Genomic DNA, 25,197 nt, shown 5'->3' on the forward strand with positions numbered 1-25,197 from the left:
ATGCATCATCACTCACTTCGTGGTTTCTGTTCTTTTAGCTTCCTCAAAATATCATACTGCACACGACACCTTACGTTATCTTCATCAAAAAGCATACACAGTTACACACAATTTAACGCTAATACAATATAGTTAGCTCACTTTACCAAGAAATGTCTTCTTTTTTTTTGGTCCATTGTATGCTTATTATTACTTTATTGCAAGCCCTGTTGTTCAATGCGTGTATTATGGCTATTCCATCAACTTTGATAGCGAAACAACTTCAATTTGGCATCTTGTTAATGAAATATGGATGATGTAACATATTGGTCCGAAATTGCATGCATCCCACCCATGTCATCATCTACGGCGCTGTCTTTATCTCAAACTTAAATCAGTACATGTTAATTTTGTCATCAATACATGTTAGTTTCATATTTTTGTTCCGTTAAGAAAATATGAGAGAGAGATAGAGAGAGAGGGAGAGAGAGATTTAGGTCCAACGTCTTTCCCGGTGGGAACGGGTGGTCAAAATCTTGGGCTTTTAAAGGTATAAACTTTGCTAGAATCTTGCTCGAAAAGCCGGATGGCAATGATGGTGCGAAAGTTAAAATGACTTCATCAAAGTAAACTGAATTATAATCAGCGTGTTCAGTACTAGTTCGATTTGTACGTTAAACTTACAGATACAGCCTCTCTCTCTCTAGTCCGGTGCTCTGGTCTGGCGTGTCACAGTGAAAAGCAGACCAAACGACGGTTGACGCCATATCTCCTTCCCTGTCTCTAACTATATGAACCTCATTTTTAGTTACAGTTGTCACCCATAAGGAAAACACCACCTCCTCTGATTTTGACCCTCAACCTGAAAATACTGCAAATGGGAGAGGCCGGAGAAGCCGACGGCGGAAGCTCCGGTGGTCGGACGGTGGTGGTTGGAATGAAGTTGGACTCGGCCAGCAAGGAGCTGCTCACTTGGGCTTTGGTCAAAGTCGCTCAGCCTGGTGATGTTGTGGTTGCTCTTAATGTCCTTGACAACAATCGTAAGTGAGGATTTTGTGTTTCAGTTTTTACTCTCTAATTTTCATCTGTGGATGTGGATTAGAGCGGAGGTTAACTGGTTTTGATGAAATGGGTACATGTAGAAATAGTCAATCGAGATGGGAAATTGTCCCTTCTTTCGCTTGTCAACGCATTCGACTCTGTTCTTGCTGTCTATGAAGGTTTCTGCAATTTAAAACAGGTTCACCTCTCTGTTTCTTTTTCTGTTCCTATGAGAAACGAGAGCTAAAACTAAATAATTTCTTATGAGATTTTTGTTTAAGTGGTTCAGGTGGATCTCAAGCTCAAAGTTTGCAGAGGTGCATCAGTGCGGAAAATTTTAGTCCGAGAAGCAAATGCTTATTCTGCAACTCATCTTATAGTAGGAACAGCACACACCCTCCATACAATTCGGCCATCTACCTCCGTAGCTAAGTACTGTGCCAGAAAGTTATCCAGGAACTGCTGTGTTCTGGCTGTAAATAATGGGAAAGTTGTGTTCAAGAGAGATGGCTCCCCAGCAAGTCCTTCTCACTTAAAAGGTTTAAATTCTTCTGAAGAGTGCTGTAATGCGTTTGTTAGTCTCGCGGATATAATATAAACTCAAGCATCAATCTGTTGCAGGAATTGATCGTCAGAGCAAAATTGGCTTGCTTGAAACTATTCACCGGACATTCAATAAGAGTTCTAAAGTACTCACTGACGAAAATGCAGAAAATAAGCACGATAAAGTCTTTCTGGGGTCTAAAGAGCCTGTGATTCAGAAACCAAGCTGCTCAATATGTGGCTCAATTTCAGCACTGCCAAACATTTCCTGCCATCATTCTGCAGAGAAGCTTTCAGGTGATGGTGATACTAATGAAAATGCTCTGGCTATAGTGCCTGTACACATAACTGAGGCAGCATCGAGTACAGCAACCACCTTGTCTGACAGAGAAGTACCTGAGCTGAAACCTGGTTGGCCACTGTTACAACGGACAGTTTTATCAGATAGGGAGTCCCATGATCCATCATCGATGCGCCAGATATCTGTGGTCCAGTGGGCAATGCAGTTGCCTTGTAGAAATCTTTCTTATGACACGGCAGATCATGATCATAAACAAACTATAGCTTTAGACGGTAGAAGCGGCGCTATTGTTCCAGTTGATGTTGTAATAAGGACTGATTCTTCTTCACCAGACGGCAATTCAAAAAACATTCCTAAAGAATTGGAGGATCTTCACGGCAAATACTCATCCTCGTGCAGATTGTTTCAGTACCAAGAACTTGTACTGGCAACTTCAAGTTTCTCCCGAGGTTTGTTTTGCAATAATAATTTTCTGTGAAGTTCATTTTGTCCAAAAGTAATTCATTTTTAACTCGAATCAACTGTATGATATCAGAAAATTTGATTGGGAAAGGAGGAAGTAGTCAGGTTTATAGAGGTCGCCTTCCTGATGGCAAGGAGCTTGCCGTTAAGATTTTAAAGCCTTCTGATGATGTTTTGAGAGAGTTTCTATTGGAAATAGAAATCATCACTACCTTGCACCATAAAAACATAATTTCCCTCCTGGGTTTCTGCTTTGAGGATGGCAATCTTCTTTTGGTCTATGATTTTTTGTCTAGAGGAAGCCTTGAAGACAATCTCTATGGTAAGACAAAGCACGTCATATATCAGCTATAGCTGTTAACTTGATTAACTATGGTCTTAGTAACTTCCTATTTTCATCACGTGTCATACTTAATCAGGTAATAAGAAAAATCCACTTGTTTTTGGCTGGACTGAGAGATATAAGGTGGCAATGGGTGTTGCTGAGGCTCTGGATTATCTGCATAACAACGGTGCTCAGTCTGTGATCCACAGGGATGTGAAGTCATCAAATGTACTATTATCCGAGGACTTTGAGCCCCAGGTAACTTAGCCTTTGCCTTTTCGGCCAATAGCTAAATCTCACTGTTGAGTTGCTTTCTATACTAATCCGCTTATCGATCCTTACCCTATTTTGCTTGAATTTGCCCAGCTCTCTGATTTTGGTCTTGCTAAATGGGCATCCACCTCATCTTCACAAATAACCTGCACAGTCGTTGCTGGAACTTTCGGGTTTGTACTTTTAACTCCTCCATATCCAAACCATCCACTTCTGTCCATCGGGCATAAATATCCAATTTGATCAGAGAAACTAGGAAGGGGTTGGTCCTAAATTATAAAGCTCACACATTTATGCAGTTACTTAGCTCCAGAGTACTTCATGTATGGCAAAGTCAATGCCAAGATTGATGTCTACGCATTCGGTGTCGTACTCCTGGAACTTCTTTCTGGAAGAAAACCCATAGGTGGAGATTACCCTAAAGGTCAAGAGAGCCTCGTTATGTGGGTATGTCCCCATAATCCTGTGCTCTGTCCTCCCCATCCATCAAACCCCTTATCTTGTAATCACATGTACTGTGGGATAAACAATGAGAATCTCTTTTACAGGCAGGTCCAATTCTTAACAATGGAAAGGTGTCACAATTGTTAGATCCAAGTTTGAGCGATAACTATGATCATGAACAGATAGAGAGGATGGTGTTGGCAGCCAAACTTTGTATAAGGCGTGATCCAAGAGCTAGGCCTCCTATGAGCCTTGTAAGCAAGTCATACTTGAATTCGTAGTAATAAATTGAACTTGATCAAGTGTTTACTTCTTCCGCATTCTTGAATTTCTTATGTTTTCGTTTGGACCTCAGATTTCAAAGCTGCTTGAAGGGGATGTTGACGTGATCAAGTGGGCAAGGTTAGAAGCTAACGCTTCCAGAAACCGGGAATGCTTGACGATGAGGCGTGCCCGCCTTCAAATCTACAGTCACATCTTAATGTTGCACTGCTTGACGTGGAGGATGACTCAATGTCCATGAGCAGTGTTGAGCAGAATGTGTCATTGGAGGACTACTTGAGAGGGCGATGGAGCCGCTCATCCAGCTTTGACTGATAAAACCAAAGTGCTTGCTTGAATTCTTTCTTTGTCTAATTCAATCATATACCTAAATTTTCTTTCTATTGCCTCTTGCATAAGCTTTGACACTTTTTCTTTTTTGTGCCTTTCAAGAGGATGGGCTTAGGACGAGAGGTTGTTTGCAGGTGTCCTCCTCCTTCCCTTGAATAGTCTGTAAGTTAGGCCTATGACTTCATGGGTTTGGTCCTTTTTTCCCCCCCTAATGTTCGTTCGATTCTACTTGAAGTGTATGTAAGTTTCAATGTAATCTTGTCCCAATGGCGACGGATGAACGAGTTTGTATATAAATTGTTCATATGAGGTCCAATAAAAGTAAGTGATTTCAACCTTTTTTTTTTTTATGGCACATTTCTTTGTCGTTATGGGATTAAATCTCTCTCAAATTCATCCTTGAAATTATACGAATCATTCTTTTTTTCTTTCTTTTTCTTTTTTTTTAACCAAAACTGATTCATGTTAAAAACCAAATCAGCGTAATTATAATGAATGACAATCCTCATTTCTATTCCCGATGATCGTATTAGCATTTTTTCAGAGATTACAAAGTGTCACATAATGGATAATTCAAAGTTTTATTTTGAAAATGTGAATTGACATATTATTTCCGATTTTTAATATAAGAGTTAGTTGACTAATTTGAATATATTAAAAAATTAGTTAAGTTAGTTATTTGTAATAAATAAGTATTATTTTTTTAAATTATTCTTATTAATTATATATATTAACTAGAACTACTATGTGACAAGATTTTTAAAACATGCAGCTATTATAAAAATTATATTAAAAAATAAATAAATATAAGAGACAAAATAGATTGGGATTTTATATTTAAAAGTTAAATTAATTCTTATGTTAAAAACTGAAGCTAGTATTATATAACGGGTATCTAGATATTAGATAATGTATTAATACATAAAAATGAGGAAACATTTTTTGGTATAAAAATAATTTTAAAAAAGAAAGAAAAAGAAAAAAGGGCGGGTTAAACCGTCAAACGTTTGGTGAAATGCTCGTGGCCTGGGGGGCCCACTTTAAGCAGAGATCGCTACCCTGTGCCTTTTGTTTTCAGATCCGCATGGGAACCGATGTTTCCGTTCTCGTCTTCTCGTTACATATGCACAGTTCTCTACTCCTCACCTCCGAATGCTACTGGCCACACCCGTACATCGCCTTCACTCCCTCCTCCCCTCCTTCCTCTCACATTCTTCATCTAGAAATTAAATCTCTGCTTTTCCTTCGCTCTCCCTATTCCAATGGCTTCCACAGTCGATTCCACCGCCCATATTCTCTCCCAGCTTGGCCTAGATGATGATTTCGCTTCTCCTGTCCCCAATCTCAAGAAAAATCTCAACCTTCTTTCGGAAGAACAGGTGTGGCTCACGCTACATGTGTGTGGATATTTTTCTTTATTGCGCCCGCATCCGTTTCCTTTGTTAACTGTTGATGTGAAATGGCTTTGTTGTGGTGTGGGAATAACCAAACCAGGTTGGGCTCGCGAAGATGCTGATGGAGATGGGGCAAAGTCATTTGTTTGAACAATGGGCGAATCCGGGTGTAGATGACGACCAAAAGAAAGGCTTTTTCGAGCAGGTAGGAGCTCTACGCTTGCATTTCGACATTCAAGTTTGATTAATTAACCGGTTGATTTTGTTCGGGCAATTGGGTTATCCGAGCTTGCATTTTGAAAATCGTTAGCTTCGTTGGATTGCAATGTGCGGCGTAGTGATTTCGTCTGCATCAATGCTGGGTAACTGTTTGAAGTATTCCATAGAAATTGATCTGATGAGAACTCGCCGTGCTCGTTCAAATTAAACTAGCACTCCAATCTATCTCCCCCAGCCTTCTTAACTTCTAATTGTGGTTCTGTTAGTTTCTTCGCCTATAGCGATTGTTCCCAATTTTTCTTGTTCATTATGAAATATTAAATTAATCTTAATACATGTTTCTTATGACCCTATCATCTGGTTCGACTGGCATGGCGTAAGATATTCGTATTACTATGTAAACAAGGCTAGAAACAAGCTTCTGCAGTTCTAATTGAAGGTCTTGTCTTTGAACGGGAACTTGTTTTCTCTTAAAATCTGTAGTCGTGATAGTATAATACTGGTGTCATCTGTTTGAAGATGTCTGAAGAACCATATCTTCTTGCATGTTATCTTCCTCTAACAGCAATTTCTCTAGGTGGCTCGCCTAAATTCAAGCTATCCTGGGGGTTTGGCGTCATACATTAAGACCGCTAGAGGACTCTTGGCTGATTCGAAAGATGGAAAGAATCCTTTTGATGGCTTCACGCCTTCTGTGAGTGATCTACATATACGCTGGTGTGAAGTCTACGATTACATAGCACGTTGTCTTACAATTTTTTTTTTTTTGGCCAAAGTTGTCTTATAATAATTTATCTTCTTGTGTTGACTCTATGAAGCTTCTGATGTTGGAATTCTTAGTATGATTTTTTTTTTTGGGGATATTCTTAGTATGATTTTTGGATATATAACTAAGCCGCAAAGGATTGCGATGATTTTTTTATTTATTCTAAATAATTCTGTATACGGAATTTTAAGATGAATATCATGTGAGAGCAATCCAGTTTTTGTTTAGTGAAATTATTTGATACATTAGGTTCTTAATTAATATTATTGAATATCATGTGGACAAATATTTCAAAAGCATTTTTTGGCTGTCAACTTACTGATAAAGGCATAAGTAAATCTAATTTTGCATTTAATATTATATGAACGAATAAATATTTTGAAATTTAATTTTAAATAATTTTTAATCAAGATTTTAATCAAGATAAATGTATATAAAATAGAAAAATTAATAGATATATAAATACATCAAAATGAGTATACAAAGATAGGAGATTAAATGAAAATAAAACGACAAAGTGTAACTAAAAAAAGTACTGAATAATATAGTCATTACTGATTATGAAAAAGGTACTTTTGTCTTGCAAAAATGATTCATTATTTTTCCTTCTCTCTCTCTCTCTCTAAGAAAAAGCTGGATATATCATAAGTTCATATGTCAATATTTTGTAGGTTCCAACTGGTGAGAATTTAACATTTGCTGATGATAATTTCACCAATTTTGAGGAGGTGGGTATAAAGGAAGCTCGAAAAGCTGCATTTGTTCTTGTTGCAGGGGGCCTTGGGGAGCGTCTTGGATACAATGGAATCAAGGTCATCTGGTTTCCCTACATAATCACTTAAAGATTTTTGGTTTTTTTGGGAGTTTTTATGTGTTTTTTTAAGTTTCGTTTGAGGATTGTCTATCCTCTTCTAATTTTCCCCATCCTTCCATATTGAATTTTTCTTGTACCTTTCCTGTCAAAAAAGAACAAGTACGATTGGAGGCGGCACACACACACCCACATGACAGTGAGTTTATATTCTATCTGTATCTGATACTGATGTATGGAGACCCCAGTCATACTAGTGCCTTTCCATAATGTTGAGCAAGATTTTCACTACCCACCATCTAACCTGGATGCTTCAAATATTGTCATAGGCCATAGCCGTGGTCTTATTGGTAGTCCACTTTTTGGCCACATAGACAATGATAGTCTTATTGCTTAATTTGTTTTATTATGATGCCTTACTGTTTGTTACGCATGTCTAACATTACCATATGTGAAACTATCGTCTGTTTGTTATCCTGTTTCTCAACTGGTGGTTTTTTTCATCTCACAGGTTTCTCTTCCTGTAGAAACAACTACCGGAGCATGTTTCCTACAGCATTATATAGAATATATATTGGCTCTTCAAGATGCCAGCTGTAAACTCCTACCAGGTCAATCTTATGCATAATAATAGAGCTGTTTCTTGCCTCCTGTTTTAGTTGCCTTATGTACAAAATGGAAAGCATGAATTTGTTAGCCTGTATAGATCTTAAACGGGAGTACGCTACATTTTCAAGATTCACCATATTTTATTCTGGAGATTCCCCTAAGAATTTGCTTATACTCTTTTCTAAAACCATTTTTTTATGAAATCAATAGATCGTCAATCTGTCATTATGAAATCCTTGTCTTTTCTTTTACATGTAGCACATAATACGTCGTCTTGAATGGATCATATTTGAGATTCAATATGGATTGTTGTTAAAATTTCTGGGTTAGCCCTCAAGATTTCTTTCTCTCCTTCCTTGATCAAACAGTGCCGCACTGTGATTTCATATGTTCATTTTAGTTATATTCATATAATGTTGCTGCTTTGAATTTTTTAGGTGAATGCCAGACACAGATTCCTTTTGTCATTATGACATCTGATGACACACATGCACGTACCTTAGAACTCTTGGAATCAAATTCTTATTTTGGCATGCAATCCACACAAGTGAAACTTTTGAAGCAGGTATGACTTTTGATGCCCTAGGGGAAGTTCAATTTAGCTTTAAAATGCTTTCGTCAGCCTGTTAAATTTTGTACATATCAGGAAAAAGTCGCATGTTTGGATGATAATGATGCCAGGCTAGCAGTGGATCCACATAACAAATACAAGATTCAGGTATTGTGTAGCGAGTGACGGAGTTTATAATTGTATGGCTGACAATTTTACTTAGCAAAATTGAATCCAGAGAATTTCATTTCAATTTATGAAGTGCAATAACAATATCTCTTTTTACAGACAAAACCTCATGGACATGGTGATGTGCATGCACTTCTTTATTCCAGTGGTCTTCTGAAAGTATGGTACGGCTCACAGATTAGAAAGATTTTTCTGTTCATGATATTAATATAAACTTAAACAGATATGTCTTTGTCTTCTTTTATATTTTCCTGCTTCTAGTGTTATATTGATCATGTTCATATCAAAACTTTTAATTTACTTGTTAAAAATTAAAGGATATCGTATCTGAATGTCTTGGTAATTTTCAGAATCTTGTAAATATTAGGGCACATTATCGCCAAAATATATATACATATATAGATAGATATAAGGGCTGTAAGATTAGAAATCTTGGTTGACATAGTCTCTAGATTGATGGGTTTACATTCACAAATTACTAGAAATGGAAGGGAAAATGTGGGCACCTAGAATGGGTGTTAAAAAAAATGTTGATTTCCAGCGTCCCTAAAATTAATTGAATGGTGTTCCAGAGTTTTAGAAAACAATATCTAGACGATATTTCTTTCCTTTGATAAACGGTTTGATCATAGGTTCAATGCTATCTGCATTTGGCAGGCTTGTTGCTGGTTTGAAATGGGTGCTCTTTTTTCAAGATACAAATGGACTTCTATTCAGGGTCAGTTGTTTTCACATGTCATATCTCCTGTTACTATCTCTTGGACTGCTCATTCATGTAATGCAAATATTCATTGCCTAGTAATTTCGAGTGTACAGGCAGTTCCTGCAGCACTTGGTGTCAGTGCTACCAAACAGTACCGTGTTAACTCTGTTGCTGTGCCTCGGAAAGCAAAAGAAGCTATAGGAGGGATTACCAGACTCACTCACTCTGATGGTAATTCCATCTGTTTCCCTAATAGACACAGAAAAGCATCTGTGATATGCAATCTCAATTGCTACCGTGTTTTAGTGGAGTTTGTTGACATCACTGTTTTGGTTCTGAAGTGGATAAGCAATAAATTGTACTCCTCCAATCCTTAATGTAATACTACTTCCGGTCTTAATTATAAGACTTCGTTTGTAGATTACAAACGAGTTTTTATAATTAGGATCGGAGGTGGTATCTATTTAACTAATATGATTAAATTAAGGAAGTTAGGTAAGTTAATTAATTATAAAAAATGACATATTTTTCCTAAAACACCATAATCATCTTCTTTAGTATCCTTCCTCCCTCTCCTACTTGATTATGGTTGAGGAAGTATCAATAGGGATAATTTAGGAAAAATTGATAAATATGAGAAATAGGTCTTACATTTAGGACTAGTAGCAACTCAACAATTAGGTCCTATGTTAAGGATCGGAGTAGTATTTTTTATGCTTGATCTTTTAAGGATAGGTCCTGACCTAATATTATTCATATTGTTGGGCTCTGATAGGTAAATGTAATTTAGATTTCCTGCTCATGCTACTGACCATCTAGCACTGGTTTAAAATCTTAGTCACAGGACTACAAGTTGTGTTAAAATGGATGAAGTTCTATAGAAAAAAAATGTGAAGAAAGTATGAATGTTAGTTTACCTAATGAAAATCAAAGTATTAGTTCAAATTGTTTAAATGAATGTTAGTTTACCTAAAGAAAATCAAACTATTAGTTCAAAACGTTTAGCGTTGCTGACTAGCAACAGCTCATAAGACAACAGAACCAAAAATCAGTGTCCATCGGACCATCAATCCTTGCCAACCTGGGACAGAAAATGCTATGATATTTCTTGCTGCTTGATGGACTGCTGCTGCTGCTGCTTCTCTCTGAGGTGAAGTACAAAGACTGAGTGGGATTATAGTTAGAGGTTCATTAATGTTCTGTCTGTAGTGACAAAAAGAAAATCTATTGTGCTGTCATGGATTGAGGACTGAAAATGCTACCTCATTCTGACTGGGGCCAATTATCTCCTTTGTTAAAAAGGGATTTAGTGAGTTTATAAGTTTGAAATCTTGTGGCAATGTTTGCCTCTGCTGAAACTAGCAAGTTTTTTGTTTGACCCCATTGATACCTTGGACTAAGAGGTTTAGAGATTTAACTCTAAAGCCCTATACGCATGCTATTTAACATGCTTGATTTTTCTCTTGACTTCATTATTTCAGTTCAATGAGTTTTGCAAATATGCTTGCGATTCAAATGGCATATTAATACCCTATTTCTATCATTTGAATATCTACCTGAAAGACAAATCATCCCAGGGAGGGCAATGGTGATAAATGTGGAATACAATCAACTAGATCCTCTCCTCAAGGCAACTGGACACCCTGAAGGTGATGCCAATTGTGAGACTGGCTACTCACCTTATCCAGGAAATATAAACCAAGTAATTGTGAATCTCAATATTCTGTTTATGCCCCTTCTTGGAATGAGCTTTTATTCAATTATTTATTATTGCTTTCAAATAGTGTTTCTTTATCTGTATTATTTACTTAACTTTTTGCATGAGCACTCTATTTATAATTTAAGAAGTAATCAATTCAGTTTTTCTTCCCTTCATGTGAACTCCATGGCATCTTTCCAATAATCTTTCTTTGTGTCAGTGATGACCAATTGCAGGTTAATACTATTACACCATATAGTTGCTATGTATCCCAATAGTGATGTATTATTTGCACTTTTGTGCGTAGAAATTTTTTAGTGTGATATGTCTCCTGAGACTCTGCCTAGTGTTAGCTGTATCTCCAAATTATCAAACAAAGAGAGTGTCCTCACCTGCCACTCCTTTTATGGTTCTCGACCTCTTTATGTACTTAAAATCAAAGGCTGAAAATGATTTTGTTATAATGATTATTTTTATTTCGTAATAGCCATCTTCTGATTTAGTTGACCTTCTTCATCTTCACATCATATTTTTTAGTGACAAATATCTTATCTTTTATTTAACAGTTGATATTAGAACTTGGTCCTTACATTGAAGAGCTCACAAAAACAGGAGGTGCTATCCAGGAGTTTGTTAACCCGAAGTAATTTTAATTAATTGTGCTCATTATATTTGATTTCCCCCCATGCATCGCTATAGCGTGCTTTAATTTTATTTAGTTGCTTTCACGATCATTTTGTTGATGCACTAGAAGCTTAAATATCCTTTAGTCTTTTCTCCGGATAGAAAAAGTTTGGTGGAAACTTGTTATAGAATTACCATTTTTGTTGGAATTCTTTTGTGGATAACAGAAGCTTGACAGCAGTATTTACTTGCTGCAGGTACAAAGATGCCAGTAAAACTTCATTTAAGTCCTCTACTCGACTTGAATGTATGATGCAAGACTATCCCAAAACATTGCCCGCATCTGCAAGGGTTGGATTCACGGTAAATTAGTATTTCAAGCAAAGAAATATGGATTTCTAGATAATGAAACATGACTGGGCCTTAGGGGCATTGGTCATTGCACGTGTTATTGAAGGTTGAAATTTTGCTGGGTCCTCTATTTGAATTCAACCAGAAACTGTCATGTGATTTTCTGCAGGAAAAATATTTTGACCAAATACTTCACTTATAATGTGCTATGTGACTGAATAATAAGCCAACAAACAGCCATCAAAGTTGATGCTACTAGCGGCTGCACCCATTGACATTACTTTGATGAATTTTGGCCCACAATACATTCATGTTTTTAATTTATATGTATTTAAGCACTTTTCCATAAACTGATCCCATTTTCTGTTTTTCCTCTCTGGCTTTCCAAATTTTTATCCTCCCAACTTCACCGTAGTTTGTGAAAATTAATAAATAAATAAAGTTTGACTTTACTCACATATCACTGATGAAGTCAACCTGTAATAAAATATGCCTTCCCGTGATTCTGCAACATTTTCTATTACAAAGAAACGTACTTGCTGTTTTCACTGTTATACTCAGTGCTTCCTCTCTCAATTTATGCAATTTTGTATTGTAGACCATGGATTCATGGCTTGCTTATGCACCTGTGAAGAACAACCCGGAAGATGCTGCTAAGGTACAACTAGAATGCATAGAGCATTGGCCTGTAAAGAATGCACATGTGCTTAGGGTGCTCTATGAAAAATTGCAAAAGAAAACGATGAATTTTTTCAATGTGGGCAGCCCTGTCTTGATTGTTTGATTTCAAAATTTATCCCTATTAAAGGCGTAGATTCAAAAGATTTCATCGAACATTTAGGTGATGCTGATTTGATTTTAAATGCTTTGGATATGAGAAAAGTTTGAGCAATATTAAAACAAATCCCTCCGCATATATTACTAAAACGTTCAGGAAAAATATTTTAATATTATTTTTGTTATTTTAACTGAAGGTACCAAAAGGAAATCCATATCATAGTGCAACTTCTGGGGAAATGGCCATTTATCGATCAAACAGCCTCATTCTGAAAAAGGTAATGTATATTATTATTACTAGTCATGATTGCTTGGATGCGATATGGTTAATAATCTTCTCCATGCTAAGAACTGGAAGGTTAAAAAGGCTGTATGCCCCTTAGTTCCATCAACAAATCAATGTGATCTTACTGCTAAAGATTCCAGTTTCTAAACAAAGCGCCTAGAGATCTGCATTATTACAGTACCCCCAATCATAACACCTTGTGATTTTAACCAAAAACTGTTCTTCCATTTCTTTCGATCAGTCAGTTGTATGAATTCCTTTGTCTTCCATCCTCGTTCTTTCTCTGAGAGTCAGCCAAAAGTCACCAAAGTATTATCAACCGAATATTAGTAGATCTCTTTTTCTCAGCAAAGGCATGCATATTCTTTCACACAGATAAGAGAAACTGATGACGGATTGGACATGATATTTAATTGGAAGAATTGCTATAGAGTCCCAAAAAAGGGACATAATTAATAGGAAGTCCCATTGACAGCAGAGCAATCAATAATGACAAGCTCCGATGTAAGAAGTGATAACTTCTCACGTGTCATTAAGACTTTTGTTTGTTATTTCTTTCCTTGGACCTCGTAATATTTTTTCCATTTAAAATTTTGGAAAATGGCGTGATCTATATTTTCATCTTGCATGGGCAACATTGGCGGATGGATGTGATACTTTCGTCTTTGATTTCCTTTTATCTATATGGGATTAAACTTTAGAGAATGTGTTAGTTTTAAAATATATTAACTGATTGAGGGTGTAATATTTTATATGAACGTAACTATTTCCTTGGACTTCTGGGAGCAGTGTGGCATTGTCGCTCACAACGTTGCTCAATTGATGGTGTATTTGTTTATGGCAGGCAAGCATTACTGCCTAAATGCCAGTGAACTCAATTCCAAAGTTCCACGTTCTGATCAATTTTCCCTGCAAACTTATTTCTACCAGGCTGGTGTCGAAGTAGCAGGTCCAGAATTGCAGGTTATTAGTGGGCAAGAGGTGGAAGTGTGGCCTCGTATCACATGGAAACCAAAATGGGGTCTGACCTTCTCTCAAATTAAGAAGAGAGTTAGTGGAAGTTGCTCCATTTCTCAAAGGTCTACATTGGTCATTAAGGGTAAAAAAGTCAACCTAAAGAACCTGTCCTTGGATGGGGCTCTTGTCGTTGATGCTGCTGACGATGCAGAGGTATGGCTAGTCAATGTGGCTGCATTTTATGTTATTGAAAGTTTTTCCAAGATACCATAGCGGCTGCTTCTAAAGAATATTTGCTCTAAGTTCAAAAATATGAAAGCAGATGCTACGATCGTCTTGTGCTTGATTGAGTGTAAGTAATTGAGGTGGTTTATTATTCATCTTCTAATAGGTGGACGTGGTTGGTTCTGTCAAAAACAAAGGGTGGACCCTCGAAACTGTGGACTACAAAAATACCGCGGAGCCCGAGGTAGAAAGGATTAGGGGTTTTAAATTCAACAAAATTGAACAACTGGAGGGGAAATATTCTGAGCCGGGTCAATTTACCTTGAAGTATTGAAGTTACATTTCATTCATGCATCATTCCTTATTCTTTCTCCTACTGCGTCGCAACTTTTCTTCACGGCCTGAGTGCGTAACATGCTCTAAGCAGAGATATATGAGAAGTTTTTTGAGATTTGAAATTTTGTATTCATTATACGGGAGTTCCTGACTCTCTCTTTGCATCGGTTGAGGAGAAATGACAATTGTATGCTTCATGTTCAAAGTTTAGCTTCAAGTGGAATAAAAGGATTTTGGGCTTATTTGGAACAGTTTATAAGTACTCTTCCAGTCCAAAATATAAAACCCTTATATAGTATATATAAAGATCTTATATTTAAAACCAGAAGAGTAGCTTATAAATAGCTTTTTAATAGTAATTTACGGAATATAACACAAGTATGTAAAAAGAGTTTTGTCTCGGTTTACGTAAAATGTGTTTATAGGAGATTTCTTAAGCTCTCCCAAACAAGTCCTTTGCTGATTGTTTGACTGGCTATATATCAAATCGATCTATACTAGTCAGTTTATGTATCTTCGTTTGTGTAACATAAATGGTGGGCTTTTATTATGCATTCAAATGTTTAAAAACTGAGGAGCAGAAAATTTACCGGCGAGGTGGAATAAAGTAATGAGCGATGGAATTTATTTTCAAAAAAAAAAAAACCCTGACGGAAATAAAATGAGGTCTCAATTTCAGAGCCTCTTGTCTTGACACGTGTTCCTCATGATAAGACCAAAGGAACTCACCACCACTAAACTAAATTAAACTGATGACTTAACTGAACACTTGCTTGAAATCCTTGCATTACATCATTATTACAAAAGCACGCACACGGACACACTACTCTTATCCATAGCTGGAGGAACTCGCCACCACTAAACAAAGCTGAATTTAAACTCTCTTGCTCTGCGATGCTATGATAGCATCTAGCCATGGCCACAAGTTTCTCCAGCGCGCTTTCAACCAAATTACCCATGATGGGTTTCACTGGTAGCAGAAGAGACTCGAGGAACCGGAAAGCATTTCCCATTTCGGCTCAACAGCAAGCAGAAGTTGAGAAGGAAGCGGAAGTACAGCAAGAGCAAGCACAAGTAGGCAGTGGAACTCAGAATATGAACCCCAAAGGAGTGAAACCAAGGCCTGTGGAACCACAAAGGAACGTGAAGAGCAAAAACATGAGTAGGGAATACGGAGGACAATGGCTTAGCTGCGCTACCCGCCATGTGAGAATCTATGCCGCATATATCGACCCTGTCACTTGGGAGTTTGATCAGACCCAGATGGATAAGCTCACTCTTATCCTTGATCCCACCGATGAGTTTGTGTGGAATCCCGATACTTGCAATAAAGTTTTCTCTTACTTCCAGGAGCTTGTCGATCATTACGAGGTAGTTGTTCCCATCTTCTCGTAATTAAACCTCTTACCATCGATTACATATTCTTTGTGTGGCTTTTGGTGAGGTTTGTTGCCTGCGAGTTTGTTCTTTTATAATTTCGACAATTCTTTATTTGGTCAGCAACAACGTTCTTTAGTTTTAAATCATAATGAAGTCAGTAGTTCTGGACTGGTAGTCGTGTTAATAAATATTTTTGAGGCGCGTGGTGTACCGTGACTAAGCATTGAGACGAATTGATTGGGCAGGGTGCTCCCTTGACGGAATACACGCTTCGCCTGATTGGTTCAGACATAGAGCACTACATAAGGAAACTACTGTACGATGGGGAAATCAAGTACAACATGAACGCAAAGGTGCTTAATTTCAGCATGGGCAAGCCTCGCATTATGTTCAATAATAATGATCTTCCACCTCAGGAGGCACTTGAGTAATCGCTTGCATAATCCTCCAGTTTCGGGGGCGACAATCTTGTGGAACCCACTCCACTTCGAAGTGCAGCTCTGATTCCCAGGAGCATGATCTGGCCGCTTACTTGTTACTTCATGATTCGTTTGTTTTGTATCTGTATTCTGATTTTTTCCCTTTTATAAATAGAATCGAAATGATCACGATTTGGTCGACCACTTAGATCCTCTTCTGTAAATATTGTATGTATTCGCAGTGGCTGCTAAATTTTTACATGATTAACCAATTGGAGGTGAAGCAGAGTATATTGATACTGCGCTTACATTCATATTATAGTAGGCTAGTCTCGTTTCCATATGCTTCTATTGGGCGGCTTCTTCAATTGAACGGAAGTAGAGCCTATCCGGAAGAACGAAAAATATCAGGAGCCGTCAAAAAATTCTCCTGAAATAGTTTGGAATCGCACCATTTCCAGATCTGACAAGCTCTATGAACTAACGTGAGGCTCCACGGCTTCAGTGCTGCAACCCAATGTGGTTTTTAGATTATTACGAAACCAGTGTTCTCACGATTGAGTGTTTGAGAATAATACAATCCCCTCGAAGCCTGCAACGAGTCTTGTCCAACCCTTGGCGTATCACTTGCTGTTCAGGCTGTGTCGATTTGCTTCTTCTATAATTATTAATTGGTGAGTAGGTTGCCGTGAAACCTGAGACGTGGAAAAGCTCTGATTCGCCCAGCACAATGAACTCCCCAGGGGTTAGTAACAGCTTGATTCATTCCTCCTATTCTAAATATAAAATAGAATACCCATTTTACACTATAAAATAAGAAGAAGTATTAATTAATTAATTGATCAAAACTTAAACTTGAACCTTTTTACCGTGAAATTTGAAACCCTCTCCATTCATAACGGCCTCGCTTATGTCGCCAGTCCAAATAAAATCAGGTTTGGTTTGTTAGCATGAAAACAGGAATGTAAATAAAATAAAAGGCTGATATAAATTTGTCTGATTTTAAGCTTTTAAATTTTAAATTAGAGGTTTTTGTTTCTCAAATTTCTTTTGATTAAAAACATATAATTTAATAAAAACTCAGATCATTTTATTATTTGAGAGACCGATATTTCTAATTTAAAACTTAAAAAACTAAAATCAAAATGAGACGAGGATAAATTTAATGAACAAGAATATTATATTAACCCTAAATAAAGTAAAAGCAATGATCGAGAGATACGTGTTAGAATGATATGAGGGATGGAGCCACACGCAGTGAACACGTATTTGAATGCTTTTGGAAGTCTTTCGCCGAAGTACTCACGCCGCCGTCCCAAAACAAATTGAGAATCGTCCTGAAAGTGACTTTAAGCTAACCAAAACAAATTCAAGCAGAGATTGCAATCTCATGCTGTGCGAAACTCCCCTACTCTATTTTATTGTGCTTGGATATGCTGCCTCGGTGCTTGCCTAAAATCTTTAACGGTATCAAACCCAGAATCATTAATCGATGAAGAGTCCATAGTCCATACCTATCATGCCGGTCTTTTAAGAGAGAGAGAGAGAGAGAGAGAGAGAGAAATCCTAGATTATATGGGAACAAATTGTTCAAATTGTAATTTAATAGTGGTAATTTGTCATAAAAAAAAGTTATCAGCATTAGTAATCTGAAATAGACGTGAGCCCGGGGGTAAGTGGAAGGTTGAATTGAACATGAAGAAGGAAATGAGCAAATTGGAAGAAAGCAGGATGCGAAACTTCGTGCAAGCTGCGTTGAAAGGGAACGTGGCCATTGGCGTCCACACGCTTCAGGGAATAATGGTCCCGACCCTCATTATTCGTTTCCTATTCCTCACATCATATTCCGGCACCGCTCGCTGTACCTTTCCCGTACACAACACCATCGCAATTCTTAATTAATTAATTAAATTCCTTCCCCCAGACACGTGTCGTGTTCCTACGCACTCAATTTTTTATATTTCTCTATTTTTAAATTATCAATTTTTTTACCAGAATTAACTTTATTTTAATGATCTGTGGAAGATATCTAGCCCGCATGCACCTCTTCAGCAAGTGGCCGCATATATATATATATGGCGCTCTTTCTCTCAGCAAGTGTTGTGTATGCAGTATCATCATAAGCCTCTTTCCTCAGCATATAATAATAAGCTTGTGGTTGCGTCAACCCCAAAGGGCGCCGAAAGCGGCGACTCTGTGTAGTATCGTGTCGTATCAAAAATTTTGCAAGTGAATATGTCTCCCCTTACATCCAGTGACTTGCAGCGAATTTTTGAGAAGCTGGACATGAACGAGGATGGGTTGGTGAGCCTTGAAGAGCTGAAATGGCTGCTGGACAAGATAGGTTATTATGAGTTTAGCCCCGACGAGCTTGAATCCTTCGTCGGCAAAAAGAACCTGGACTTGAACGGGTTCTTGTTCTTCTGGGAGTCCATATCGAAGCAGAACGATGATAACAGAGGGCCGGGGGATGACGTGGAGAGTGACCTGGCGGAGGCCTTCAAGGTGTTTGACTTGGACGGAGATGGGTTCATCACCAGCCCAGAACTGGAGTGCGTGTTGAAGAAGCTCCACTTATGGGACGACCACTATGGCAGGGACTGCTCCGCCATGATTTGCGCCTACGACACCAACTCAGATGGTCGCCTTGATTTCCAGGAGTTCAAGAACATGATGCTCCTTGCCTCTTCTTCTTGATCCTTTCTCAAGAACATGAAGCTCCCCGCCTCTTCTTCTTGATCCTTTCTTATTGCTTGTCGTACTCCATGTTCTTCTCACACTCTAAGCTAAGGCAGCCTGCTTGATGGTTTTATTGATTTTTAATATGAAAGCCAAAGACGTACTAAATCTGTCATAATCTGTGTGTGTGTGTGTGTGTGTCTGCAGCTGGACACTTTTTGCTTTAAATGATTGTTCATAGATGTATTTGCTAGCCGTTATCGTTAGTTAAAGATTGAAATTCAAAAACATATGATAGACATGATACCCGATTTGAAATAGCATCACCACTTCAGCAAATTTATAAACGGATTGTTAAAGCAAATAAGATGCTGTTCAATATTTTAATGTATTGTTACTGCGATGCTCTGTTTTAGTGTCACTCAATTAACTAAGACACAACTATAGAAATCAGATATGACAGTAGGCAGGAGCCTTGATCATGAATACTGTTATGCATTGGGTAAATTAAGATTATTAACCAACTAAAATCTATCTTCCATTCTCCCCGTGCTTTGACGTTATATTTCAAACTTCTAGAGTCTTCCCATGCATTGCTTAGATAGAGATGGGTAGAAAGATTTGTAATATTCGTAGAGAAAAATCTCCCGGCCCGTTGTATCCAGAAAAATCTAGTATGAGCCCGTTGTATCCCGAAAAATCTATTTTGACTTTAATATATAGGAGAAGTCGCGACGGCCACTTAATTACAAGGGCTGGTTGACATTTCCGCCAGGATATTTTTGGCATCCTAAATTATCAGGCCGTGCAATCTAGGAAACCAGTTTCGGTAATTATCATCTTGATGAGCATTATAAGTTTATCAGATCTGAACTATTTATATATAACTTAAATAGTTAAGATTTAAAATTTTTAATTAATTATTTTTAAATAAATAATTACTTTTTGAAAAAATAATAATTAAGAGATTATTTTGATTTTAGATCCTATCTATATTGAAATAATTATTTTGAATAAATAAAAATAAAAAATAAATTTGGATAAACCAAACTGAATTATGGATGATTCAAATCAGATGAGTTTAATGTGCTTATCAAAACGATAAGTACCGAAACTGATTTTGTGTAATTTGAAACGTTAAATATTACCATGTAAACTTCTCAACCATTAGTTGATTACGGAAAAAATTATAACTGAAAAATTACAAAAAAAATACTATAAGAAAATTAATATAAATTAAATTTCAAAAATCAAATATCGATGTCAATGGGCTAAAATACCAAAATGCCATTTTGACCAACCGATCAATATACTGTAACTAGCGTAGCAATGATGATTTGATGATGATCACCCAATAAATAATAGATAAAGTGGTTGGTTAAAACAGTATTTTGAGTTTGTACATGAGTATAACATGATATCGGTCCAGTTATTTGTAATTTGTGGACTTAATTAGTATTATTTTTTTATAAGATACTTACTTACAATTTTCTAGAATCTTTTCCTAATTTTCAGGTCAACTAACTATTGTTTTTTTAAGACAGCGGCAACATTCCAACATTTCTAATGTTTCAGGAGCGACATTGCATCGGTTAATAATTTAGGATACCTAGTCTGCTCTAAAAAAACAGTTTAAGGGCAAAACACTATGCTAGTGTAAATAAAATTCAGAGTTATGGGGAAAAGGTCTAGCATCTTCGAATGTGAAAATTGTGGAGGGGCAAAGCTGGGGATGGAAGTAGACTGGTGATGCCGAAAGCGATGGGGAATCACATCACCATAAATTAATGTCACTTGTGAGTTTTATTTTCTAGAAAAAATAATGACTGAGTAATTTGCTTTTATGAACAGTTGGCGGCGGGGTGCTGACCGCAGCAAACGTGATCGGAGCTGATGATGGAAGAAACACGCATCCGATTGGAACGAGTCCGCCTCCCCTGCTCACAGGATCGATGAGCACGCATAGCGTACTTGTGAAAACGCACCGTTTGGATTAGCGAAACATCTCAACCGTCCATCTGAAAAATCCAAAGCATCGACAGGCTGACAAGTGGACGGAGGGTGTTTGGCTCATCAAACTTTCCCGACCAAAAGGAAATGGAAAGAACAAAGAAGCACCGGAGCAAGGATGGACGGGAGAAACCAAGAAAGAATCGAGGAAGGAGATGACAGAGAATACCTATTTATGATTATGAAGAATGATGACATGGCGATTCTGTTCCTTCTTCATGCATAGCTAACTAATTATGGACGGAACTACGCCTGGTTGAGGAGGAAGCTAGCTGCGGATGAAAATGCAACCTTTACGAACTACGCCCTTTAGTCCCTTCATGATCTGATAGATTAATGGCGATACCATTCCCTCTTATTCTCCGATGATCAGTAGAGTTCAATTAATCTGTCCTGCTCATGCTTCTGCGTCCTTTGATCCTCCTATAAGATAACTAGTTATGGACGGGACGGGACGGTAGATCACAAACAAATCTGCACTTGGAAACGGGTTGCCGGAGGAAATTGAAAACACGAGTCACTCCATGAAATCGTCACTGAATCTTCAAGCATCTTCTCTATTTAGGAAGTTCAGTTTGTCTCTTCTTTCTTTGCTTTTTTCTTCCCCACCCTTTTAACCTCGCTTCTTCGGAACAAGGACATAATCCACGCTGCATTGAGCTGATATGGACATCCTCCAATCGGCGACGGTTCTCTGTTTCGCCTCGCAACAGAAACCAATGACCACGGTCCAAGTGAGACGACCTCGTAATCTCCGGTGCTGCGGCGGTCCTTTTGTGGCGCCCAGAGGTCTGACCCGCCAATTGTTCGATGAAATACCTATTTGGGACACATTCGCTTGGAATAATCTTATTCAAACCCATCTCTCAAATGGAGATTTCGACAGTGTATTATCAACTTACGATCAAATGCTACTCCGCGGAGTTCATCCTGATAGACATACTCTTCCTCGCGTGGTTGCTGCTACTCGTCTATTGGGCGATTTATCCATTGGTAGGCAGGTTCATGGGCAAGCTCTGAAACTCGGATTCTCCTCTGACCAGTACGCTATTACCGCTTTGATTGAGATGTATGGGCATCTAGATAGCGTGGAAATGGCTAAGTTGATCTTCGACAAGTCTCCCCACCGGAATTTAGTGTCTTGGACGCTACTTGCTAGATTATACATTGATCAGGGAAAACCAAGTTCGACCCTTGATTTATTCCATCAGATGGTGGATCTCGGGGTGCCTATTGATCCAGTTGCCTTAGCAACAGCAACCAGTGCCTGTGGATTGCTAAAATCTCTGCAAAAAGGAAAACTTTTACACGAGATTGCCAAGAAGTTTGGGTTAGAGTTTGATGTTTTAGTAAGTAATTCGCTCGTGAAAATGTATATAGATTGCGGCAGTTTAAAAGATGCTCGGTTGATGTTTGATCAGATGACTTTCAAGGATGTTATATCATGGACTTTAATGATTCGTTCGTATGTGAGGATAGGAGAATTCAACGAAGGTCTCAAATTATTTCGACGGATGAACTGGAATGGTTTGAAGCCTGATTCGCTTTCAGTCGCCAGCATTCTCCCGGCTTGTGGTAGAATCGCTTCCCATAAACACGGTAAAGAAATTCATGGCTATCTGCTTAGGAGCGGCATTCAATTAAACCTGAAGCTCAAGAATGCACTTATGGACATGTATGTGAAATCAGGAGCTATCGCATGTGCTTCGAATATTTTCGCTGAACTGAATGAAAAAGATGTGATTACATGGACCGTGATGATATTGGGCTATAGCCTACACGGTCAAGGAAAGCTTGGAGTTGATGTTTTCTGCCGGATGGAGAAAAATTCAAAGGCACACTTAGATAACACCACCTATGCTGCTGTCCTTCATGCATGTAGCACCGCACGCTTTGTTGAGGAAGGCAAGTTTTACTTCAACCGCGTAAGGTCACCCATAGTGGCTCACTATGCTTTAATGGTTGCTCTGCTAGCCCGAGCTGGGCTTTTTAATGAGGCGGTGGCCTTTATTAAGGAACACAATATTGGAAAGCATGCTGAGGTGCAGAGAAAATTGCTAGAAGGGTGCCGGATTCACCGACAAGATACTCTAGGGAGGCGAGTGGTTGAGCAACTTTGTGATTTGGAACCTCTAAATGCTGATAATTACGTGCTACTTCTGAATGGGTATGCTGGGAATGCAAAGTGGCACATGGTAGATAAATTAAGGGAAACGATCAGAGACATGGGTTTGAAACCCAGAAAAGCCTATTCTTGGATCGTGTTCAGGAATAAAGTTCATGTCTTTGGAACGGGGGATGTATCGCACCCCAGATCAGAGGGAATATATTCGGAATTACAGCGTTTCGTGGAGGAGATGAGTATCCAAGGAATTGAGCCCACTTGGGATTTCAACCTCCATGACGTCTATGAAGAGCGGGAGTGCATTCCGATTGGACACAGCGAACTATTGGCAATTTCCTTTGGACTTATCAGTTCACGAGCTGGACCCATACGTGTTACCAAAAACCTCACGGTATGCCATGGGTGCCACGATTTTGCCAAGTTCGTTTCCAAGACCACCGGAAGAGAAATCATTCTCAAGGACCCAAACCTTTTTCATCATTTTAGGGACGGATTCTGTTCGTGTGAGGACTTTTGGTAAACAATATTTTAAGCGTAATTGCTCGACCAAAATTTTCTCTTCGCTTGACATTTTTATGATTCATGCTACTTTTACTTATTCGATAATTTAAAAAAAATTAAAAAATAACTTTTGTTATTTTTCTCAAAAATTTAGGAGAAATTTATCATAGCAAGGCAATCTTTTTTTTTTTTGGTCAAAACATAGCAAGGCAATCTTTAAAACTTTTTTCCGCATCCAGTTTTATGTTGGCGCAAAACAAGTCAATCATAAGTCACTATTAAAATGATATCCTTTTTAAAATAATCTTTTTTTTTAAAATCAAATTCGCTGAATCTTTCCTTTCTGTTGGTAATGAAAAATTTTGAAGGGAGAATTGCAATTAGGTCCCACTCAAGGGAATTAAATGTAAAAAGATCTCTTGAAATCATGAAATTATTCTGAAGTCCCAAGAGATTTTTTGCAATAAATTTTATTTGCTTAATTACCAAATTACGCTTCTTTTTTTTTTTTTAAGTTTGCATTGACAATTGAAAAAACAGTGGTTGACAACTGAGGGTGCAAGGATTGACAACTATCGCGGCTAGTTTGACAACACATTTTCTCAGCATATCACACCATAAGTTGTCAAACTAACCACGATAGTTGTCAATCCTTACACTCTCAGTTGTCAACCACTGCTTTTTCAATTGTCAATACAAACTTAAAAAAAAAAAGAAGGGTAATTTGGTAAGTAAACAAATAAAATTTAATACAAAATTTTTTTTGGGACTTTAAAATAATTTCATGATTTCAAGAGACTTTTTTGTATTTAATTCCCTTGAGTGGGACCTAATTGCCATTTTCCCAATTTTGAAGCTCGGTTGATTTGTGAAATTATCAAATATCAATCGAATAAGACATTAATTCATCATTAAGCTAATACTGTTCAGCAGCTGTAAATTTTCCAATGCGATCTCTTCCATGAAGGCGTATGAATACGCAATGCAAGAAAAATCCAAAAACCTGGGTTTATTAAGCACAGTGCTTAACTGCATCAGTTTTAGACTCAAAATTGTTTTATTTTACCGCGAACTAACGGCAGCTGGGATTGACATTACTATTTATTTTCGGAGTATTACAATAAAATCCCAGACAAGAAAAAAAATTAAAAAACAAATCCTAGAGATTATTATTTTCACTATAGGACTTGTTATTATAAACTGTTAAGGTTGTTATTAGAATCTTTTAATAATTATTTCTCTTCTATTGGATTTGATTGTAATTTCCCCTTTACTTTCTTTCATTTACTACAGGATTACAGGCGGGAAAAGGGAAAAGAAAGGGTTAAACTAAACCAATCAACAATCATACTAAAAATTAAGCACAAACTCCTCGTCTGATGCAGTCATTCCTGTGCTCATATTAAGCTCTAAAGATTATATACTTCTTCAGTTCTAAATATAGAACCCCTTTCATAGTATAAATTACACTATGATTTTACACTATAAAAAAGACCTTATATTTAGAATCCGAAGAGTATTAATTATTGGAATTACCGACACAAAATTCGACCCTGAAAGGAGTTCTTCTTATAGAATTTTTATTTTATCCAGATTTCAAAGGAACT

The 25,197-nt window shown here is 37.6% G+C and overlaps 4 protein-coding genes and 1 pseudogene across 5 annotated transcripts; all 5 read left to right on the forward strand.

Moving 5' to 3' along the window:
- Positions 1–594: 594 nt before the first annotated feature.
- LOC114737762 (pollen receptor-like kinase 1) lies at positions 595–4,330 on the forward strand (annotated as a pseudogene).
- Positions 3,988–24,990, forward strand: LOC114737763 (pentatricopeptide repeat-containing protein DOT4, chloroplastic-like). 2 transcript variants are annotated; one of them, XM_028925722.1, is made up of 3 exons: positions 3,988–3,998; positions 21,113–23,605; positions 24,884–24,990. In XM_028925722.1, exons 2-3 carry the CDS (start codon positions 21,630–21,632, stop codon positions 24,921–24,923), a joined length of 2,016 nt encoding a protein of 671 aa, XP_028781555.1. In that variant the 5' UTR covers positions 3,988–3,998; positions 21,113–21,629; the 3' UTR covers positions 24,924–24,990. The 2 variants fall into 2 exon arrangements, with proteins under 2 accessions (XP_028781555.1, XP_028781554.1); XM_028925721.1 differs by lacking the exon at positions 3,988–3,998 and having other exon boundaries at positions 20,862–23,605.
- Positions 5,083–14,600, forward strand: LOC114737768 (UDP-sugar pyrophosphorylase). Its single transcript, XM_028925730.1, has 17 exons — positions 5,083–5,359; positions 5,475–5,579; positions 6,171–6,287; positions 7,031–7,171; positions 7,682–7,781; positions 8,217–8,344; positions 8,426–8,497; positions 8,618–8,682; positions 9,176–9,236; positions 9,335–9,452; positions 10,799–10,923; positions 11,487–11,563; positions 11,802–11,907; positions 12,494–12,553; positions 12,870–12,950; positions 13,889–14,128; positions 14,307–14,600. Exons 1-17 carry the CDS (start codon positions 5,243–5,245, stop codon positions 14,472–14,474), a joined length of 1,881 nt encoding a protein of 626 aa, XP_028781563.1. The 5' UTR covers positions 5,083–5,242; the 3' UTR covers positions 14,475–14,600.
- LOC114737766 (NAD(P)H-quinone oxidoreductase subunit M, chloroplastic-like) lies at positions 8,392–16,589 on the forward strand. Its single transcript, XM_028925728.1, has 3 exons — positions 8,392–8,396; positions 15,390–15,847; positions 16,102–16,589. Exons 2-3 carry the CDS (start codon positions 15,392–15,394, stop codon positions 16,285–16,287), a joined length of 642 nt encoding a protein of 213 aa, XP_028781561.1. The 5' UTR covers positions 8,392–8,396; positions 15,390–15,391; the 3' UTR covers positions 16,288–16,589.
- Positions 18,437–19,341, forward strand: LOC114737767 (probable calcium-binding protein CML44). Its single transcript, XM_028925729.1, has one exon. It carries the CDS (start codon positions 18,511–18,513, stop codon positions 18,970–18,972), a length of 462 nt encoding a protein of 153 aa, XP_028781562.1. The 5' UTR covers positions 18,437–18,510; the 3' UTR covers positions 18,973–19,341.
- Positions 24,991–25,197: the final 207 nt, after the last annotated feature.

This window comes from Neltuma alba, unplaced genomic scaffold, assembly GCF_004799145.2.
Source record: "Neltuma alba isolate B1F8T4 unplaced genomic scaffold, ASM479914v2 tig00013496_pilon, whole genome shotgun sequence".
NCBI classification, from domain to species: domain Eukaryota; kingdom Viridiplantae; phylum Streptophyta; class Magnoliopsida; order Fabales; family Fabaceae; genus Neltuma; species Neltuma alba.

What these genes read in the sequence shown, in the direction of transcription:
- LOC114737766 (XM_028925728.1), top strand. Translation starts at nt 15,392, where the DNA reads ATGGCCACAAGTTTCTCCAGCGCGCTTTCAACCAAATTACCCATGATG. An exon ending in AGCTTGTCGATCATTACGAG is followed by an intron (nt 15,848 to 16,101) that starts GTAGTTGTTCCC and finishes TTGATTGGGCAG; the next exon opens with GGTGCTCCCTTGACGGAATA.
- LOC114737768 (XM_028925730.1), top strand. Translation starts at nt 5,243, where the DNA reads ATGGCTTCCACAGTCGATTCCACCGCCCATATTCTCTCCCAGCTTGGC. An exon ending in AGTGGTCTTCTGAAAGTATG is followed by an intron (nt 8,683 to 9,175) that starts GTACGGCTCACA and finishes TGCATTTGGCAG; the next exon opens with GCTTGTTGCTGGTTTGAAAT. An exon ending in ACAGCCTCATTCTGAAAAAG is followed by an intron (nt 12,951 to 13,888) that starts GTAATGTATATT and finishes TATTTCTACCAG; the next exon opens with GCTGGTGTCGAAGTAGCAGG.
- LOC114737767 (XM_028925729.1), top strand. Translation starts at nt 18,511, where the DNA reads ATGTCTCCCCTTACATCCAGTGACTTGCAGCGAATTTTTGAGAAGCTG.
- LOC114737763 (XM_028925722.1), top strand. Translation starts at nt 21,630, where the DNA reads ATGGACATCCTCCAATCGGCGACGGTTCTCTGTTTCGCCTCGCAACAG. An exon ending in TGTTCGTGTGAGGACTTTTG is followed by an intron (nt 23,606 to 24,883) that starts GTAAACAATATT and finishes CATTTACTACAG; the next exon opens with GATTACAGGCGGGAAAAGGG.